Here is a 22592-nt window from a genome sequence, read left to right as displayed (position 1 = left end):
TACTATAGCCTTATAAGTGCTCCAAACCTTAAAGTACCCACAGCTACACCTGTGACTGGAACCAATTATCCCTTTTATTCCCCACCAGGACAAACCAATACAAGGCAGTTTTCTTTGCTTAGACATGGAAGCAGTTTTAACCCTGGCCCTTGTGAAGCCACAATGTACCAAAAGTACTCTGCCAGACATTTATAACTTGTATAACAATTCCACACCCCCATATTGGCCACCTCAGGATGGAAACAGGTAACTCCCTAAATGTTAACTGGCTCTACTCCCCTAATCTTAAACATAAAAACCACATGGGAAATACAGAAATTCAAATAGAAGGAACATAAACCTGCCATAAATCATAAACAAAAAACTATGTGTGGGACAGCATGGATGACAAATGGTCTACTGTGTAAATTTTAGAATGAGGCAGACAAAAGTTGGAAGGCCTTTTAATTTTCCCCTCCTCCTTCTTCAGCTTCGTCTCCTTGGGTATCCGATATCCACAATGTCAAGTTGTCTCTCCGTTACTGCATTATTATGAGTGTGCTGTCTTTGTATGACTCTTCACTTAATGTATCAAGTTCAGCAATGGCTTCATCAAATGCTGTTTTTGCAAGAGAGCGGGCTTTCTCAGGGCAGTTCAGAATCTCATAATAGAACACAGAGAAGTTAAGGGCCAGACCCAATCTGATAGGCTGTGTTGGCTGCGTTTCCTTTTTGCTGATTTCAAAAGCTTCTTGGTATGCTTGCTGTGATTGATCCACAATCTCTTTCTTGTCATCATCAGCAGCAACCTCAGCCAAATAGCGGTAGTAGTCTCCTTTCATTTTCAAATAGAAGACTTTGCTCTCTGCTTGTGAAGCATTGGGGATCAAGAACTTTTCCAAAAGAGACAGTACATCATTGCAGATACCTCTTAGCTCGGTCTCAATTTTCTTTCTGTATTCTCGAGCCATCTGCTGTTTTTTCTCAGCACCTTCCGTCTTCTGCTCAATACTTGAGACGACCCTCCAAGATGACCTACGGGCTCCTACAACATTTTTATAAGCAACTGAGAGAAGATTCCTCTCCTCATTGGATAATTCAGCTCCTTGCTCAGTTATAGACTTCATGCAGGCCGCCATGTCGTCATATCGCTCAGCCTGCTCGGCCAGTTTGGCCTTCTGCACTGGCTCATTTTTATCCATGACTGGATGTTCTGTGTCCGGAGTGGGTGGCGACGGACGGACGGGGCTCAGCAGTCTCCTATTAATGTGTTTCTTGCATGATTTTTCTGAGTAATAAAGAATAAAGCCACAGGGGTGTTCAAAATGTGTTGAAAAACTTTGTTCCATCAGCCACTGACAAGACAAGAAGCTTAGGGTTACACTTTCTGAAATTGAAGAGGAATGGGCAGTGGGACAGTCCCTGAAGCACCTGTGAGTCCCATGACGTTAGTTCCCTCGAGGGGGTGTGGTTTTTGGACCTGGTATCTCTTATTGCTCATGGTGATGTGTTCACTTCGATTCACAAACATTGTCAGTGGTGAGACCCACCACCATGTCCACAGTCTTGTGGTAACAAGTTGAGAATGTCAGGTCAGCTGTGAAGCACTGCTTCCTGGTTCCCACTGTCCTTGTCTCTGAGGGTGGAGGGAGGTGCTAGATTTCAGTGCTTTGTGACCCTTCTTCCAACTCTTCAGACTCTGATGGCATGACGCTTTTCAGTCCTTCAGTGCAACTTAAGATTTTACTAAATGGCAAGTTTAGCTTTATGTTTGTAAATATGTAAAGCAATCCTTATTGAGAGTTATTTCTTATAAACGTATTATATAGATGACAAATTGGAAACTCTGAATAAAGTGCCTGGAATGATTCAAATCCATAACAGTCTGAGTGGACAGCATGTCAACCCACCACTAGTTCGGTACAAACAGTCAAGTCTTTCTGCTTCTTTGACACATTATGCTGGAATGCTGCCTGACTTAACTATTTGAATAAATAGACCACAGAGCTCATAAACAGCAGTTAAATTATTACATTTTTCTTCCTGTTATCGCCACATGCTGTCTAACTTCTAAATTGAGTCTTTTTTGCTTTTGGGATACAGATTTATAATTCATTTTTGCCGTTCACTATTTTCGGCCATGGTGGTCCATTTGGCCCTTGCGCTGAGATGATGGAACACTAGGGATTTGAAGGAAGGGAGTACCTGTTGATGCTGTCATTGCTGATGCTGCTTTGTTCACATGTCCCTGGTATTGAAGCTGTTTGCATAAAAATGTGACTTTTTAAAATAGATGTAGTAACAATTGCCTTCTTTTGCCCTCTCCTACAGTTCCATATTGCCATGGTTTCAAGAAACGCTTAGAATGAGTTAATTTTGTGCATCAGTAAGAATTTTGCATTGCTGTGTTAGATATAGAGCTACAGGGTGTGACACCTGTATACAATGTGCACATGAATGTTGTAAACTCACCCAAAAGCTATGGCTCAAAGGTGGTTGCATTTGGCAGGATTTTTCTTTCTGGGAGTATGCCATATATTTGATTATCATCAGTTTCTTCTGAGATATTTCTTCTTCTGTTTTTATACCTGCTCCTATGCTTCTGTAAGATAAAAAGGCAAACTTTCTATAAATTGGCAATGGCAGCAGCAGATCCTTGGAACAGTTTTGTGTAACACACTCACACCTTTCTCATTCAGTTGTTGCCACTTTAAGCCCAGTGATGGCTTGATAGAATTGTATGAGGGTATCTAGCAATACCTTATCCTTAGAAAAATTTCATATTTTTACAAATGACCCCTACTCTGTGGGGGCTGTAATTGTTCTATTGTAATAAAGGTGTTGAGTTACTTACTTCCCCTGTAAGCAGTTGTTTCCTTCCTCCATGTCTGCTTAAACCCTGTGCTCTTTTAAAATTTTTGCCAATTTCCTGATCCTGAACCCAGATTTATTTCCATAAAGATGTATTTCCATAAGGCAAACAGATGGAATCTATTAGAGATTTTTTAGATCCCTATTATACATCGCTAGATGTTTATTTTCACATAATTTAGAGACTGGGAGGATCTGTCAGAGAAGAATCTGAGGTCCATAAAGATTAAGCAGCTTGTCCAAGGTCACAGAACCTGAGTTGCAAAAACAGCTAATGTTGAGTATTGCATGAGGAATACCAAGATATGGGTAAAGCCAACTGACTTCCTACATTGTTACCTTGATGAGGAACAGAACATTGGGGTATCACCCTAAAGTCTCACAGATGCAATTTTCAATGTGCCCAGGGGGAGGGCAGCTTTGAAAGATGATTCCCTCAGTAACCAAGGTCATAAGAAACATATATTTTTCATAACTGCCTAAACTTTTTTAAAAAATGTAACTGCTAAGCCACCTAGATGTTTGTGTTTTTTAGTTTGCAGGGTCTCGCCCTTGTATCTGTATCTATAGAAGTAAAATCATGATCAGGATGTTGCTTGGTGATTATGGAGCCCAGAGCAGGTAGGGGTGGAGCACTGAGGAAGGACAGCCTGAAGGACAAATACAGTTCCATTCTAGGGCACACTTGTCCCCTGGTTAGTATATTTCTGTTGTGAGTTAATGCACTTTCTTCTGTGGACATTGCTGGAGACACACAACCTGTGTTTGCTTATCCAGCCTCCCTTCCCTCTGCTCTGCTCACCCCACCCATCTGCTTCACCTTGCTCAGGACCACCCTCCTGCCTATTGAGTCATTGCTTCTTCGGCTGTGTTACTTTTATCAGTGTTAACCTTGCATTCACTTTTCAAATATTTATTGAACATGTACTCTGTGCTGGGCAGTGTTGCATGTGTGGAGGACAGGGCATGGAACACAATGGGTGCCAGGGTCTTTAGTGAACTTACATAATAGAGGGGGAGATAGATAATACACAATTAAATAAATAAACAGTGTAATTTCTACTGTTGGCAGTGAAAACCTGGGAGTACTATTTGCCTTCTCTCTATAGGATAAATTTTTCTTTGATCTCTTCCATTCACTCTCTCCCTCCTCACATTCATTTATTCAACAAGTGATTAAAAGAAAACAACACTTTATTGAGGCATGATTGACATACAAAAGGCTGAACATATTTAATGTATATAACTTGACTAGCTTTGGAGATAAGTATACACTTGTAAAACCATCACCCTAATCTATGCCATAAACATATTCATCACCTCCAAAAGAAGACTTTTTGCATGTCCATCTGCCCTTGCTAGGTTCTGGATAAAGAACATGATTAGAAATGGTCTGTACTCACATGGTGCTCGACTAACAATCTGTTAACCGTTCAGTTGCATTCAGTATGATTGGTGACACAGTGGAGGGGTGTAGGAGACAGGAACAGGTGATTGACTACAGGTGAAGTGGGCTGGGAATTATAGTCTGAGGCAGCAAAAGCAAGGAGGCATGATGGGCCTGGGAACTGCTGGTAGCTGAGTAGAATCTGAGCTAAGGTAGGGCAGGATTTGAGAATGGAGACCTTGGTTGCATAGAAATTTTTACTGTATCCTGTAAAGAATGAGGAACCTTTGAATAGTTTTAAACATTCAAGGAATAGATCTTCAGTTTTGTCATCTAAAAAGATAACTGGCAGTTAAAATGATGGAAACGTTGGAGAGAACAACATCCAAGGCAGCCTGAGTTGTTCTTCTTCTCATCATCTTCATCCATAGCAGGCCAGAATTTTTCTTCTTCTATCATTACCACCACAATATAATTAAGTCATATCTTATTCTTTTTTTTTTTTTTCTTTTTGCGGTATGCGGGCCTCTCACTGTTGTGGCCTCTCCCGTTGCGGAGCACAGGCTCCGGATGCGCAGGCCCAGCGGCCGTGGCTCACGGGCCCAGCCGCTCTGCGGCACATGGGATCCTCCCAGACCGGGGCACGAACCCGTATCCCCTGCATCGGCAGGCGGACTCTCAACCACTGCGCCACCAGGGAGGCCCCATATCTTATTCTTGATATTTAGATTCTAAAGTCAGCACATTAAGTAAAACTTGTATAGAGTCCAAAAAGTCCTTGAGAATTCCCTTAGGAAGGCATAGCTTTGGAGATCAACTCTCTCGTTAAGACCAATCCAGTACGTGTGTTTTTTTCAGGATTGGAATAGATTGCTGCTTCTTTGCTTTGGCATCAGAAGGAATAATTCCTTTTGTATTTCGGGGTCATGCTGTGTGCAGTATGAGGGAGCAGCAGGTTCATGATCTCTCGGTCTCACTCCTACAACAGAGCACATGAGCATCGTTGCCTGAATGACTTAAACTATTGCACCTGTGATTGTGCGCTCTCTTGTGCAGCTGTTTTATATTTGCAAGGCGTATGTAGTTCAATTCGAGCCAGTTTAAATACACTTATAACAACTGCTGTAGTTGCGATACCAACTCTCAGTGTTTTCTGTATGTCAGACAACGCAAAGTACATTTATCATCTCATTTAATCTTTAACAAACATTTGAGATAATTGGAATTTATCCTCATTGAACAAATAAAACTTGCTGTTAGATACATACTATTTTCAAGTTCACTAGTAATTAAATGATTAAAACCCTGATCTATTCTGCTTCAATCTCATATTCTTAAAAGCTCAGTTTCAATTAGAAAGCCATTGCATTAACCTAGGCCAAAAAATGTAAGAAACTTAAACATCATAGTAGCAGAGTTATATAGAAACAAGATTCCAAAGAGATGAAGGGAGAGAATTAATAACTACTGTCTTTAAGAAGCCTTTAGGCAGTTAGTAGTTGTCCAGGAACATGAACAAATATTTCAGAAAAGAAGAAACACAAATGCCTAATAAATGAGAAAAAAGTTTTATATAACTGGCAGTCAAAGAAATATACAAAATATTCTTTTATTACATTGGGAAAAATTTCCTGAATGGTTATATTTTGGATTGGCGCCCTTATATACATCAGATAACAATGTAACTTCAGATGACAGTGTAAATTGATATAATTTGGGGGGAAACAATGTAGTAATATGTATTATTTGAATTAGAGAACATTTTGTTGCAAGGAATAGAAGAATCCCACTATAACTCAAGAGAAAAGGGGGATATATAGAAACAATAAAAAGGTGTCTCTAGGAGCCAAGGGACAGTAAGTTCATCCAGGCCTCTCAGGAGCCTGGAACCAGGACAGTTACAACTCCATGTCCTTCAGACCGGCCTCTTCTGCATCTGTGTGTGGATGGCAAAAAAACATGGCTACCACAAATCTCAGTTATACCAGTTCTTAGTACCAGTGCCTAACAGAAATGCAGAAGTTCCAATTACTGATTCCTTGGAGCTAGACTCTGATGGGCTAAGCTTTGGTCAGCACTTACCCTTGGTCCCATTAGAGGAACACAAGGTCACTTGACTTAACTACCTACTCAGAATGTCCTGTGAAACAGGAACTCTTTGAAAGGGGAATAATTAAAACAAGGAAATAGAAGAACACACTTGCTCCGTGTGTCAGTAGAGCTAAAGATGTTTATGTCCTTTGATCTCACAGTTCCAGTTTTAGAAATCTACCAGTAGGAAGTTATTAAGTGATCTAGTGAATGATTTATCACATCACATCAGGTGCTCCAGTGGGAATGGGAAGAAATGGGAAACCACTAACATGTTCAACAATAGAAAAATGGCTAAATGGATTATGATTTGTTCATGAGATTGTAAATTATGCAAATATTAAAAACATGTTCTCAAAATATATAGGAAGATGCTTACAATGAAATGTAAATGTATATACATGTTGTATGTATGCTGTACTAGGTTACATTTTATATAATACATAGAAAAAATACTAGAGGGAATTACATCAAACATTATTACTAGATTTTAGAATCACTTTTTTTGTCTTATAATTTTTTTTTTTTTTTTTGCGGTATGCGGGCCTCTCACTGTTGTGGCCTCTCCCGTTGCGGAGCACAGGCTCCGGATGCGCAGGCCCAGCGGCCATGGCTCACGGGCCCAGCCGCTCCGCGGCATATGGGATCCTCCCAGACCGGGGCACGAACCCGTATCCCCTGCATCGGCAGGCGGACTCTCAACCACTGCGCCACCAGGGAGGCCCTGTCTTATAATTTTTCTATAGGTTTTAAATGATTAACAAAGGCCACGTAGTAATTTTATTTATTTGCTTATTTATCAAATTTTATTTATTTATTTTTGGCTGCGTTGGGTCTTCGTTGCTGTACGCGCTTTCTCTAGTTGCGGAGAGTGGGGGCTACTCTTAACTGTGGTGCGTGGGCTTGTCATTGCAGTGGCTTCTCTTGTTGCGGGGCACGGGCTCTAGGCGTGCCGGCTTCAGTAGTTGTGGCTTGCGGACTCTAGAGCGCAGGCTCAGTAGTTGTGGTGCATGGACTTAGTTGCTCCGCGGCATGTGGGATCTTCCCGGACTAGGGCTCGAATCCGTGTCCCCTGCACTGGCAGGCGGATTCTTAACCACTGCGCCACCAGGGAAGCCCATATAGTAATTTTATACTTATAAAAAATACTCAAAAAAGCAAATTACAATCCGGTAGGAAGGATAAACTTGTTCTAGGTAAAGTAATAGTAACCAATATGAGCTAGTACGTATTAGTGTTACAGATCGTGTAATAAAAAATTAAGGATGGATTTCCTAATAGACTTTTTAAAAGTAGAATGGTCTATTCAAGAGCTATTTTCCTATCACCGGTGTTGTTCAAATAGAAATTAGACAAGCATTTATAAGAGATACTCTAGAAAAGATTCATCTATCAGGTATGAAGAATTAGATGACTTCTAAAGTCCTTTTCAACCCCCATGTTCTGTTAGGAAAACAGATTTACTCTGGAATGATTGTTTTAAAAAATTCAATTAGATGTTAGGGGAAGGTATACAAAGCAAGTAGCTTTTGTGAAAGAGATATGAAATTCTCATATAGGAGATGCCAGAGTCTGTGGGATTAAGCAGGAGGAAATGAATTTCAGTCACATCTTGAAAGAGGTGATATGCAGGGATTGGATTATGTGATGGAAGTTCTTTTAAGGTCTACAGTGATTGATACTAAGGCAGAATTACGATTCCACTGGCCATTTATGGATAAGGGAGAGTACCCAAGTTGACTTGACAAATGGGAGAGCATTTTCCTTGTTCATCCTCTAGTGAGTGAAGTGGTACAAAACTTACACTTTTGAAAAAGAGAGCAAGGTCAAGCCAGTCTCCTTGTTTGTGGGCCTAACTGCATTCTAGAAAAGAAACGTTAGGATTAGCCGCCATGATTTTTACGTTTTGGTGGTTATGTTAAATTATGGCAGTAATACATTAACAGCTATTCCATAAATTGAACCTGCTTGTTTACCTCTCAGACATTAGAAGTCTTTGAAATTACAAAGAACTGCACAGGAGCCAAAGACTTTTAACTTTACTGAGGTGTGTGTGTATGTGTTGTTGTTGCTTGCTGTCAGCTTTTTGCCAAAGTAAAGTAACACTAAAGGTATATTCTTTCTGTTTAGTACAAAAAGGCATAGCTCCTTAAAGAGTAAGTTGATCTCAGGGTTGAAACTTAGTTTAGCCTTTTCTGTAAAGCTGATTTTCCCTCTCTAAAAAATTGGAATAGACATAAAATTATTGCTGTAAAATGATCAATAATAGAGCTCTTCCTTGATTTATTTTTCTGCTTTCTGATCATTGTATACATTAAGTCTCTTCTGTGATGATTAACAGCTTCTAGACTAATTTTGATGAGTACATCCTAAACTCAAGGTCATGGCCACTTTGAGGGCTCGAGGAGTGGCATACTTATGTTTAAGCTCACTTAGCTTCAACCTTCAGGTATCTGTTGGTGCTACAATATTTGGGACTTTTCTTTTCAGATTAGCACTCCCATTCCCTACTAGAGTTTGTTACTGCTTTCTTGTCACAGAGAATTACCAGAATAGTTGCTTCTTCTTTCAGAAGAACCAGTTCTGTACCATGTAAAACAGCCACTAGCTAATTCACTAGTTTGACTTTGTGAAAGACTGAGCTCTTTGCCTCCCAGGGAGAATATACATTTTAACATGAGTAAAAATTGACTTATTTTGACTAGGTGGAAATGACAAGAGGACAGAGTAAAGGAGGATGATTTGAAGTATATGCAATGGCTCCCTACTTTTCCTGCATTTTTTCAGCCATCCAGAACTATCCCTTTTGATTGCCCATAGGTATAATACATTTTCACAAAAGTTATTCTATTGTTTGTGAACACTCGGAGAAAGGGGGAAGGGCATGATATTTGCATAAAATTTCTAGTGGAGAACAGATCAAATGGAATCTCCTTTTGATAAAGTTAGATAGGTTTATCTCCTGGTCCAGGCTTCCCAGGCATTCATTTCATAAACATTTAAGTGTTTTTCTTAGTGTCTAGCAATGGTCTTGCTCTCAGTAAGCTCACTTGAGTAACTAAGTATAATGCAAGGTCCTAAGACTATATGCAAAGGTGTGTGCAAAGTGCTGTGATTTCACAGAGAGGAAAGACTCATGCCCAGGCCAGAGAATCTGAAAGATGTCACTTTGGAGCCAGCTCTGCGCTGCATCTTAAAGGTAAAGGGAGGGATTTGCCAGGTGGAGAAGGAAGGGCATTTCCTATCAAGGGAACAGCTTTAACAACTGTTTAAAAAAAAAATAAATAAACCCACCAAAAGAACAATACACATTTGCAATACAAGAAAGTTGATGTAACTAGAGTATTGGGAATTGGGATTGGGTACAGGAGTGGAGTGGTTAGGATTTGTAAGATAAATGGCATCAGATTGTGTTAGTGTTAACCATGTCTTGGTGGGACTTTATCCTGTTGGCAGTGGAGAAAGCGCTTCAGGATTTTTAAACTGGCAAGCAGGAGGTCCTTTATACATCTTGGAAAAAAGACCTTAATAGCACTACAGAGGAAGGGCTAGTGTAGCAAGGTGCAGGAGCCGTGGCATTTTTATTTTATTTTATTTTTGTGGTACGCAGGCCTCTCACTGTTGTGGCCTCTCCCGTTGCGGAGCACAGGCTCTGGACGCGCAGGCTCAGCAGCCATGGCTTACGGGCCCAGCCGCTCCGCGGTATGTGGGATCTTCCCAGACCAGGGCACGAACCTGTGTCCCCTGCATCGGCAGGCAGACTCTCAACCACTGCGCCACCAGGGGAGCCCATATTTTATTTTATTTTTTGATTACCAAAGCAAAGACATTGATAAAGCAAATACAATCTGCAATAATAAATACATCTGCAATAGATGATGAGCTTCTTGAATTAAGACAGTGGCACAAAGATGTAGAAGAGATAAGGAACTGAAAAGTATATAGGAGTAGAATTGTTAGGACTTGGTGATTAACTGGATGTGTGGATGGGATGAAGGAGTGCAAAGTGTCAGGGACAGCTCTGAAGTGTCCAGCTTGGATAGCTGCCTAGATGTTACATCGTTAGCCATGGGGGAAGCAGGCTTGAATCCTATTTTTGATTCAGGAACTGTATTAGATATCTTCATTACATGTCTAGCTGATTTAAATCTATGGGTGAACTTTATATTTTTTACAATTTTAAAAACATGCCACAAATTCTTAGTATGATAAAATGTATGTTTCCATTTTTAAAAAAGGGAACTATGGGGCTTCCCTGGTGGCGCAGTGGTTGAGGGTCCGCCTGCCGATGCAGGGGACGCGGGTTCGTGCCCCGGTCCGGGAGGATCCCACATGCTGTGGAGCGGCTGGGCCGGTGAGCCATGGCCGCTGAGCCTGCACGTCCGGAGCCTGTGCTCCGCAACGGGAGAGGCCACAACAGTGAGAGGCCCGCGTACCGAAGGGAAAAAAAAAAAAAAATTAAAAAAAAAAAAGGGAACTATGACAGCAAAAGGAAAATAATCAGATGTTTTTAAGTGGCTCCTAATTTTTCTTCGTGTATCATACATCAAATTCTAGCACTTTCTACCATTTAAAATTAATTTTTGCCTATCAGCAGGTGATTAAACACATGCTGTGAAGTGAAAGCCAAAATTAACACAGGATTCTTCTGAGTTCACAGTGTAACTTGGAAAAACCAATGTTTATGCAAAATGTCTAAATATATTCAAGCAGGAAATTAGTTCTATTTTTTTCAGTAATAAAATACTGGTGAATGTTGAGGCAAGAAATGTGTCTACAACCAGTAACTTGATTTAATAAATAATGTGCTGTTAATGCCAAATTAGTATATGATGTAATAATTAAAAGTGTCAAAATCAAAACCTAAACTCTCTCAGAAGCCAGAAGAAAAATAACAATGGTAATCAGGAAAAAAAGCCCTTTGAAAAGTTACAGGGTGTGGAACTAATTTCCCTATCTAGAGCTGGGGTTAATATCGTTAGCATTTTCTATTTGCACTTCATTTGCAAGATCTTTTAGACACCATCCTGGTTAATAGTGATTATGGTGAAACTGACAAAGGTTATCTATTCTAAACATGTATGCTTGCTTACATTGATGCATACCATAAACTGCGAAATGTGTAAATTATAAAGTGATCTTTTAACATGAACTCTTACATTTAAAATATAATAAAGTTTATTTTAATAGAATAAAATCTCATTTCAAATTCCAGGGTAGTTATTAAATAATTTATATATAAATGATAAGAGTAAAAATTCTTTTCTAATAGACTGTTTTGGGCATACCAAAACTTTAATTCATTATTTAAATGAAGAAAAGAATGGGAAACTTAGCACTTTGGTTTGAGATGGTAATTTATCTAATGAATACGTATCTATGACATAATATTGGGAATATTACTACATAATACTGTAGTAGGCCTGGAAATTACCATAATTTCAGGTCTAGTATGTTTTTAGTGAGTACCCCAAAAAGTGCTTAAGTGTGTAGTAAAGCTTTATTAACTCATTCAGATTAGCAAATAAGCAAATATCGTGTGGCCTCTTTCTACTTTGAACTGACCTTGTCTTGGGGGAAGGACTAAAGTTATAAAGTTAATTTATTAAACTATTAAGTTGCTTCTAATTTTCTCCTTTTCTAAATGATGTTATGCATTCATCTTTTCTTTTTATATATATAGTTTCTTTCTTATTTTTTTAAATAGTCTTTTATTGGAGTATAATTGCTTCACAGTACTGTGGTAGTTTCTGTTGTACAACAAAGTGAATCAGCCATATGCATACATATACCCCCATATCCCCTCCCTCTTGAGCCTCCCTCCCACCCTCCCTATCCCACCTCTTTAGGTTATCGCAAAGCATATGCATTCATCTTTATGTGTATACTTTGTTTAGGATAGCTTGCCCAAAGTGGCAGAGCTAGGTGATGTGCAGTTTTCTAGCATTTGATATGCATTACTGTTTTGCCTCCTCAATGCCCATTTCATTTTACCTGCCACTGGGTGTGCTTGAGGTGACGGTTTCCTTACGATTGGATCTTATAATTCAATTGCATTTATTCTAATCCAGGGCTAAAAAATTGTATTCTTTGAAATTTTTTTTTTTTTTTTTTTGCGGTACGCGGGCCCCTCACTGCCGCAGCCCCTCCCGCCACGGGGCACAGGCTCCGGACGCGAAGGCCCAGCGGCCGTGGCTCACGGGCCCAGCCGCTCCGTGGCATGCGGGATCCTCCCGGACTGGGGCACGAACCCGTGTCCCCTGCATCGGCAGGCGGACTCCCAACCACTGGGCCACCAGGGAAGCCCTATTTGAATTTTTTTCTTTTTATTATGGTGATGACATTCTTTTTCAAATATTTCTTTACCAATATTATTCGCAGTTACTTTTAGATGAAAATATAATCATGGAATTTTCTTAATTTTTCATTATCATAATATCCTTAGAATCAAACCATAGGGTTAGGTAGTCTTCATATTACCTAGACTGATCTAGAGAATATGATTAAAATTTTGGAAGAATTCAACTTAAAATTGTTCTGGAGATTTTTTGTTTTCAAATTACTTTCATGTATTTACTTTTAACTTTACTATAATGCATTTACTGTTTGTGCTGCCTACTTTCTAAAGTCATAATTTTAACATTGGTACAGTACATTTATGTCAATGTTATGACTTATCTTAATTTCAGGAATAACCTGAAGATTGAAGGGTTCTTAGATGAAAGATCCTGTGAAAAACTACCTAGCAATATAAATACTACTTGTCTTCCAGAAGTTTCCTTCTCCAGAGCAATTGTCTATAAAGGGTTATGTGCCCCCGTGGTACAAAAAAATTAACCATTGCAGTGTGGGAAGCAGATCCTAGAACTTGGAACATTTTGCCTAAGGAGTTTAAAAAAAACACTTTAACATTCCAAATATGTATAGGCTTACTCTTGCACTTTCATTCAGTCCATGTGTCAAATACACCTAGTGTTTCAGGTACAGGTGAGGAATTCTGAGGGAAAAGTGGGGGGTGAGCAGCGACAGGTTCATCTGTCTTCTTTCTGCCGTGACATTTTAGGCATTGCTGGTTAAATAGACTGAGATTACATTATCTTAGATGGTGGAATTCTGGCAATTAGTAATAAGTGACTTAGTAATAAGTGACCATAAACATCTTTTGTACCACCCAGAGATTTGCGAGTTATAGATGACATAGTACTTAAATGAGTTGTCAGACCAAAGACAGTGTATCTTCTTTTTTTTTAACAGAAACCACAAATGATCCCCATTTACTAGCCTTTCATGTGAAGAGAAGTAGACACAGTACATATTTAGCAGGTTCTTACCCAACAGATATATTTGACAAAAATAAACACAACCTATCTTTTTCAGGTATCTTTTTCAGGTAAAGGTGACATTTGAATCAGTGAGAAAGTAACTGCATTCAGCAGAGGGAAAGTGCTCTGTGGACAGAGCATTTTTTAAATGATTGTTTGGAAATGTTTCCATTACTGTGTCATTTTACCACCAAAATCGATATGTGTATCTTTTCCTTTTTAAAGTTGAAAAAACAGAAACAAAAAAGCAAACTAATTTCTGTGCACACATACAAACTTAAATACATGATTTTCTTATTTTAATTTTTATTGGCGTATAGTTGATTTACAATGTGTTAGTTTCAGGTGTACAGCAAAGTGAATCAGTTATACATATACATATATCCACTCTTTTTTTTTTTTTTAAGATTCTTTTCCCATATAGGCCATTACAGAGTATTGAGCAGAGTTCCCTGTGCTATTACAGCAGGTTCTTACTAGTTATTTATTTTATATATAGTAGTGTGTATTAAATATAGATCTTTTTTACCTTGTTTTAAGATTTTGGAAATAGTTTTAGTAGATTTTAGACCATATTTTCAAAATTAAGAAATGTAACACCTTTCAAGACATCTGGGAAGGTGGAAGTTTATTAGAGGAATTTCAAGGAAAACCTTTGCATAATTGGTAGATAGGATTGAAAAATGTATAACATGATTTAGTAAGTGCAGCTGATGATGTACTTCTTCCCTTTAGAACAGTGAATCTTTCTCAGCTGGGGCAATCATTAAAACCATGTATGGAAGTAAATTGACTTAGATCCACTCTTTCAAATGTCTGTATCATGAAATATTTAACCAAGACATTTTAAAAAAGCAAAGCAGATTGAAGCTTACTGTTTTCTCAAAAACAGTATTTTATCTTTACCTCATCCTATTTTAGTTTCTATTTTTGTGTTTTACAGTATTCATTTTAGTGCCGTCATACTTGTATTTAACTTATATACATTCACGCGTGTGTGTATGCATACATACATATTTGGGAGTGCAGTGCCCAGATTCCATACTGAGAGGACATGCCATCAAAAAGTTTGGAGAGGGGCTTCCCTGGTGGCGCAGTGGTTGAGAGTTCACCTGCCGATGCAGGGGACACGAGTTCGTACCCTGGTCCGGGAAGATCCCACATGCCGCGGAGCGGCTGGGCCCGTGAGCCATGGCCGCTGAGCCTGCACGTCCAGAGCCTGTGCTCCGCAACAGGAGAGGCCACAACAGTGAGAGGCCCACGTACCGCAAAAACAAAAAACCAAAAAGTTTGGAGATAATTGTTCTAAAAGATCTTTTCTGACCCTCCTCTATGCACCTGTAACAGTAACAGGGTGCCAGGCAAACTTGTCAATCACCATTTTACTTGTCTGCTCTCTCTTTGACTTCTTAGAAGAGACCATAAATGGGTAAAACAATTTTAGAAGGGATCTCAAATTGTTGGCTCAAAGTTTTCTTTGACTCACACAAGGGTTTTTTTTTGTTTTAAAATTTAAAATAAAAAAATCATTCTCTATTTGCCAAATAACTAATTCATACTGTTTTAAACCTGTATGCTTACCCATTTGAGTTATCTGCCTAGATGCTAAATACATTTGTCTTTGTTACCTTGTGTAGAGGATAAAAATATGCCATACCTCATAGACAGTGAGCTGTTGACCAATATAAGGTAATTTTTCTTGAGTTCTACTAGTGAGTAATGCTCAAACTAAAGTATTGTGTCTAAAAGACTATATGGGGACTTCCCTGGTGGCACAGTGGTTAAGAATCCACCTGCCAGTGCAGGGGACATGGGTTCGAGCCCTGGTCCGGGAAGATCCCACATGCCACGGAGCAACTAAGCCTGTGCACCACAACTACTGAGCCTGTGCTCTAGGGCCCGCAAACCACAACTGTTGAGCCCACGTGCCACAACTACTGTAGCCTGTGCGCCTACAGCCCGTGCTCAGCAACAAGAGAAGCCAACGCAATGAGAAGCCAGTGCATTGCAACGAAGAGTAGCCCCTGCTCGCTGCAACTAAAGAAAGCCGGCACGTATCAACAAAGACCCAACACAGCCAAAAAAAAGAGACTATATGGATAAATCCTTAGTGTAATATTGAAAATCTGTTTCAGCATTATTTATAAAGTTCACAATATATAGATTGCTAGGATAATAATTTGAAAACTTGAAACAAGTACATTTATAATTTATCAAGTACCAGTTCGTCAGTTAAGACCCATATGATGGAAATGGGCTTTAAGAAAAATTTTTTAATTAAAAAAAATTAGTTCCCTTTTTATCCTTGATATTCTTTCCTACCACAAAGACAGTAATTTAGAAAAGTTATCTAAAAGCTTATTGAAATCTAGATCAGCTAATATTCTTTCTATCTTTCTTTGGAATTTTCTTTATTTCTGTAATATTGTACTTCTGAGATTGCATCAAAAATGAAACTGCATGTTTAATTGTGCCATATTATCTGTGGGATAAGAGGGAAGAAATAAGTAGGATGATTTGCAAAAATGGGATGGTGCTGGTTATATTTAGAGTTATATTTATCTTTTCTTTCCATTCTGAGTTTGTCCTTTACGAATATTTGGGCCAACACCAAAGGCCTAAGCAGCTGCTCTTACACCAGTAAGCTGTGCATTAGGGTCTTGGGGAAAGGAAGACAGTACTTAAAAGAAATCTGGATAAGGCAGCTGATCAAAAAAAGAGAAATGAAAGCTCTCCCTTTTTTCTCCCAAGTTAGTAGCAAGTAACTGGCTGTACTTTATTTACCCTTTATCTGACCTGGCAAGGGCAAAGCCTAAGTTTTATTTTCTTAAAGCCTCAGAGGAGCCTTTTCTGGAAGCTGCATGGCTATTTCAAAGTTCCTGTGGAAATTTATGAAAAGAAAACATTTTTCTTGACTTCCTTCTCAAAACCCATTATTGATAGAGGAAACATGGTTTGAGAACATATTTTGAAAGCAAGGTGGCAAGAGATGAGACTAGAAAGGTAAGCAAGGGACAGTGCCTTCAGGCCTTAGAAGGAGTTTGGATTTCATTCTCAACGCAGTAAGCAGCCATTGAGGGTATCAGCCAGCGAGTGAGGAACAGCTCTGCACGCCACTATGAAGTTTGCGAATCTGCTACAGAGTTCCTCACTTCAGAGCCCGAAATAAGGTCCTTTCCCTCTCTCTGCTGCCTAATGAAATATTACTTATCCCTCAAGATAAAGTTCACACTTCCCTTCTCCAGTGAAAGAGGTAGTTTGAGAGAGGGTGGTACTGGAAGTAGATGTTTTAGAATCTTCTGCGAAGTAGAGGAGTTGCAGCCCTTGGGTGAATTGGTTGTCCAGGGTAGATACTGAAGAAAGGAAAGCACGCAAAGGGACAGTACCAGCAGTAGAGAGTCTATGATAGGGAATTCATAAGCATGAACACATAGATTGAGGCACGGCATATATGTATATGTAAAATACACGTAACATAAAATTTACCATTTTAGCCATTTTTAGGTGTACAGTTCTCTGGCATCAGTACATTCACATTGTTTTACCACCATCGCCACTATTCATCTCTAAAATTCTTTTGTCATTCCCAACTGAAATTCTAAACCCATTTAATAGTTGCAATCGTATTTTGTTTGCAATACATGGCAACCACAGTGCTAGAACCCTATAGGTGGACATTGTCATGGTAGGTATAGATGAAAGAGATGCACGTAAAGGACACTAAACTGCTAGAGAGAGCATTTGTAAAGAGGGACTGTTGTGAGATGGGTGAGGCAGAAGGATAGGGAGGGATTGAACAAAGAAGAGAAATGAACAGCTGTTATGTGCCCAGCATGATACTAAGTGCTTTGTGTATGTTCTTTAATGAAGCTAATGTGAGAGCTAAGAATGGGTTCATTCAAGAGTTTAAAGTAGGAAAGGTAGAAATCTAGCTGGTGGCAACATGAGAAATCTCGGAATTAACTACTTGATGAAGTGATGTGACTTACTTAACAGGAAATACATAGCTCATCCAGTCTAGGGTAGTTGCTTGGTATTCAAGTGGAATCCAAAGAAGTTCTATAAAAATAATAATGATCGGGCTTCCCTGGTGGCGCAGTGGTTGAGAGTCCGCCTGCCAATGCAGGGGACACGGGTTCGTGCCCCGGTCCGGGAAGATCCCATGTGCCGCAGAGCGGCTAGGCCCGTGAGTCATGGCCGCTGAGCCTGCACGTCTGGAGCCTGTGCTCTGCAACGGGAGAGGCCACAACAGTGAGAGGCCCGCGTACTGCAAAAAAAAAAATAAATTAAAAAATAAGAATATAATGATCATAATTAAAGAAGAAACACCGTATTTATCAATTAACTTTGTTTCTGCTTTGAATTTAGGTAATATCAATGAACTAGGATTAGTACAAAAGCAAAATTAGATAAAAAGTATGCCTTTATTTTAAAGAGTGGACCACAATGGGGGGAAATGCTGAAATATCACCAACCTAAAAGTGTGTTTACTGCTGAGCTATGTATGTGAACAGCTGAAATGAGTGGTGTGATGCAGGAAATCCTTACAGATAAGGTCAGACAAACTATAAGTTGGGGTGAGGATCAATTCCATAATTTAAGTTAAGAAGGAGTGGTTTTATTCTCTAGAATTAAATATTTTTAACTAGAAGAGAATTATTAAGGTGAGATGACACTTCAGATATAAGGTTTCTTCTCCTAAACTGCATACCTAAAATATACAAACTATCCCGATCCATATGTCATTAAAAACATGTATAGCTTCTCATCATGGGCTTCCAAAGTAAAAGAGTAATAGAATTGAGTTAAAACCCAGAATGGGCAACAGTTTAATCTAGGATTGTGTTGTCATCCATCCGGAAACCCTGGTTTGGGGTCACTGTCTACTTTAACGGTACTGTGTGGTTGGGACTTTAACTGAACATTTAACCAAAGAATTAATATAAAACATTAACATATATTAAACTTTAACATTTAACATATGTTAAATTAAAAAAAATTTTTTTAAGAATATTGATTCAGGGATAATAGGCTTGCTTTGAAGATCTGTATAAAAATAGTTTGGAACGAAATATTCAAGAAACAGGATTTAGGGACTTCCCTGCTGGTCCAGTGGTTAAGATTCCATGCTTCCAATGCAGGGGGCACAGGTTCGATCCCTGGTTGGGGAACTAAGATCCCACATGCTGCATGGTGTGGCCAAAAATTAAAAAAAAAAAAAAAAAGAAACACGACTTACCTGGTATGTATTCAAGAACTTACAGGCCTTACTTCATTAAGACTCACAGACATACAAAATGGAAATTATACATCATTTGATTGGATTTTTAAATTAAAATGTGGCTTTTTAAAGCCACTGAGGAAATCAGTGTAATACCAAATTGTTTGATTTTATTAGATTATTATTAGAATACTAAAGTGTGCAAAATGGGTTAAGATTCAGATTTCATTCTATGAAAATGGAGATTGCCCCCCAGTTAAATATCATTGGAGAATCAGTCTGAGGATTTTACTCCTTAGGTGTGATAACTGAAAGTCAGAAGGACTTCAATTGTTTTTTCCTACTCCTCGTTCTGTTTGAATATTCGCTTGGTATAATTGTCCTGTTATTATACTGCCAAAATATATTTATTAGTAAATAATTATTTAAGCCAACTTTGCCATTAGTAACAATACATGGAAGTTTTAATTATATGATAGCTGATGTGCTAGGTACCTTTAAATAAAAATGCTGGGGCAGGGACTTCCCTGGTGGTCCAGTGGTTAAGACTCCGTACTTCCACTGCAGGGGGCATGGGTTTGACCCCTGGTCAGGGAACTAAGATCCCACATGCCACGTGGCTTGGCCAAAAAAAAAAAATAATAAAGCTGGGGCAGACCAACTCAGTCTCTCCCCCACCCCTTAGCATTAAAAATTAATAAATTTTAATTCAGGAAGCACAGGTTATATGGTGAAATTTTTGTTTTAGATAATTTCCTTTAGAAATGGTAAGCTATTGAAAATAATACAGGTAGCCTTTAATAAAAAGTAAAACTAAGTTTAATATAATGAAAAAGCAGGTGGTTATGAAATACCAATGGAACGTTTGGCAGAACTTTCTATGTTCCTTACTCACTCAACACAATTTGTAAAGAAATAATCTCTGTACAAGGAGGAGAAGCCTAACAGCAGGGAAAGAGCCCATTAAGTCTTCAGTGCACAGGGTATTTTGTGAATAACTGAGTTGGTTAGCATGGATTTTAGGTATTTTTCAGGACTGATGGCTATGACAAATGATCTGATTAACTAAATTATCTAAACATTAATTTGAAAGATGCTTTTAAATACACTATCATAAACTTCATTGTCCACAAATGGACTTTGTGTGGGGAGCTAATTAAGTCACTTTTCAATTTTTCAATATTTTTTAAAAATCACAGGAAACAGATACAATGAACCAGTGATTATCTCTACTATTGATTACAAGAAGAAAGGCGATAGTTGTACCAAAAATCATTATTTTTTTAAAATTAAGGGATAGAGTAAAATTCACCCTCTTGAGGGTATAATTCTGAGTTTTGACAATGCATACAGTTATATAACCACCACAGCAATGCAGATAAGAAACAGTCCCATTACCTTTGAAAATTCTGTCATACCCTTTTGTAATCAGTCAGTTCTTCCAGCCCCCTGCCCTGCAACCTGGGATCTATTTTCTGTCCCTGTGTGCTTGCCTTTTCAGAATGTCATATGGAATCTTATATATGTAGCCTTTTACGTTGGCTTCCTTGTAATGCACATGCAAGTGTCCTTAGTTCATTTCTTGAGTGTTATGCCATTGTATGGATTTACCACAGTTTGCTTATCCATTCACTGATTGAAAGTCATTTGGGTATTTTCTAGCTTTTGATAACTATGAATAAAGCCTCTGTAAACATTCATGTACAGCTTTTTGTGTGAATGTAAGTATTCACTTCACTTGGGTAAGTACTTAGGAGTGTCATTGCTGGGTCATATGGAAGTGCTTGTTTAACTTTATAAGAAAGTGCCATGGCTCCTATTGGGTAGCTTAAATTAAGTCACAAGTTTGTGGTAGATTCCAAATATAATTTCAGATTATCCACAGTGAACAATCAGAGTCAATGATATTTTATTTCTCACTTTAATTATCACTTCTTAGCTGCAAACCATATTTTGGTTTTCACTATATAGATTCAAATGTAGATTCCATTATATCTTAATTTATTGTGCAAAAGAGAATTGAATTTCTTAAAGGTTATCATTTTACTTGTGTTACTGGCCAAGATTTTTAACATCTTAAACCTAGTTTTCTCTTGTACAAAATGGTAATTATTATTGCTTATCTTACCTGTATTATTTATTCCTTTTGTAGGAAAGTGTTCTCTTCTGTAATATAGTGATAAATTATTACCTCACAGTGAGGATTTAAAGAAATGCTGCATGGAAAGTGCTTACCAGAGCACCTGGCACAAAGTAAATGTTAGCTATAAAAAAAAAGGGGGGGGGGCGTCCCTTGGTGCAGGAGCTCTTCTTGCCCTGCCCTAGACGGTGCCCCTGGGGCATCCAGGTCATCCCTCAGGTGCCTGAGGCTGAGCAGTGGCATCATTTCCTGTTCCCAGCGAGCCCCTCAGATCCCCACTGTGGTGGTACGTCCAGTGAGCAGCTTTCTTAGGGGTCAAGACGCCATGTGGCTGACGGGTCCTGGTGCTCCAGCTGAGTGTCCGGCCTGAGCCTCAGGTGGGAGAGCCAAGTTCAGGACTTTGGACCATCAGAGACCTCCTGGCCCCACGTAATATCAATTGGTGAGAACTCTCGCAGAGATCTCCATCTCAACGCTAAGACCCAGCGCCACTCAATGACCAGCAAGCTCCAGTGCTGGACACCCCATGCCAAACAACTAGCAAGACAGGAACACAGCCCCACCCATTAGCATAGAGGCTGCCTAAAATCATACTAAGTTCCCAAAACACGGCACAGCATGCGATCCTGCCCACCAGAAAGACAAGATCCAGCCTTATCCACAGGTACCAGTCCCCTTCCCCAGGAAGCCTACACAACCCTGTGAACCAACCTTATCCGCTGGGGGCAGACACCAAAAGGAACAGGAACTACGAACCTGAAGACTGTGAAAAGAAGACCCCAAACACAGTAAGTTAAGCAAAATGAGAAGACAGAGAAATATGCAGCAGATGAAGGAACAAGGTAAAAACTCACCAGACCAAACAAATGAAGAGGAAATAGTCAGTCTGCCTGAAAAAGAATTCAGAGTAATGATAGTAAAGATCATCCAAAATCTTGGAAATAGAATGGAGGAAATACAAGAAACGTTTAACAAGGACCTAGGAGAACTAAAGAGCAAACAAACAATGTTGAACAACACAATAAATGAAATTTAAAAACTCTCTAGAAGGAATCAGTAGCAGAATAACTGAGGCAGAAGAACGGAGAAGTGACCTGGAAGATAAAATAGTGCAAATAACTACTGCAGAGCAGAATAAAGAAAAAAGAATGAAAAGAATTGAGGACAGTCTCAGAGACCTCTGGGACAACATTAAATGCACCAATGTTCGAATTATAGGGGTCCCAGAAGAAGAAGAGAAAAAGAAAGGGACTGAGAAAATATTTGAAGACATTATAGTTGAAAACTTCCCTAATATGGGAAAGGAAATAGTCAAGTCCAGGAAGTGCAGAGAGTCCCATACAGGATAAATCCAAGGAGAAACATGCCAAGACACATATTAATCAAACTATCAAAAATTAAAAACAAAGTAATTAAAAGCAGAAAGGGAAAAGCAACAAATAACATACAAGGGAATCCTCATAAGGTTAACAGCTGATCTTTCAGCAGAAACTCTGCAAGCCACATGGGAGTGGCAGGACATATTTAAAGTAATGAAAGGGAAAAACCTACAACCAAGATTACTCTACCCAGCAAGGATCT

At 39.0% G+C, this 22592-nt stretch overlaps 2 protein-coding genes across 3 annotated transcripts in view; one reads left to right on the top strand and one right to left on the bottom strand.

Annotated features, from left to right (window-relative positions):
• Positions 1–22592, top strand: part of FGD4 (FYVE, RhoGEF and PH domain containing 4) — a 211163-nt gene that overhangs the window by 83565 nt on the left and 105006 nt on the right. The gene's annotated exons all lie outside the window — the stretch shown is intronic.
• LOC309812618 (14-3-3 protein zeta/delta-like) lies at positions 504–1233 on the bottom strand. The gene has a single exon (XM_082636478.1). It carries the CDS (start codon positions 1179–1181, stop codon positions 519–521), a length of 663 nt encoding a protein of 220 aa, XP_082492604.1. The 5' UTR covers positions 1182–1233; the 3' UTR covers positions 504–518.

This window comes from Mesoplodon mirus, assembly GCF_964341445.2.
Source record: "Mesoplodon mirus genome assembly, chromosome: 11".
Classification (NCBI taxonomy): domain Eukaryota; kingdom Metazoa; phylum Chordata; class Mammalia; order Artiodactyla; family Ziphiidae; genus Mesoplodon; species Mesoplodon mirus.
The sequence above is the reverse complement of the archived record's forward strand: the minus strand, read 5'-3'. Positions and strand labels throughout refer to the sequence as shown.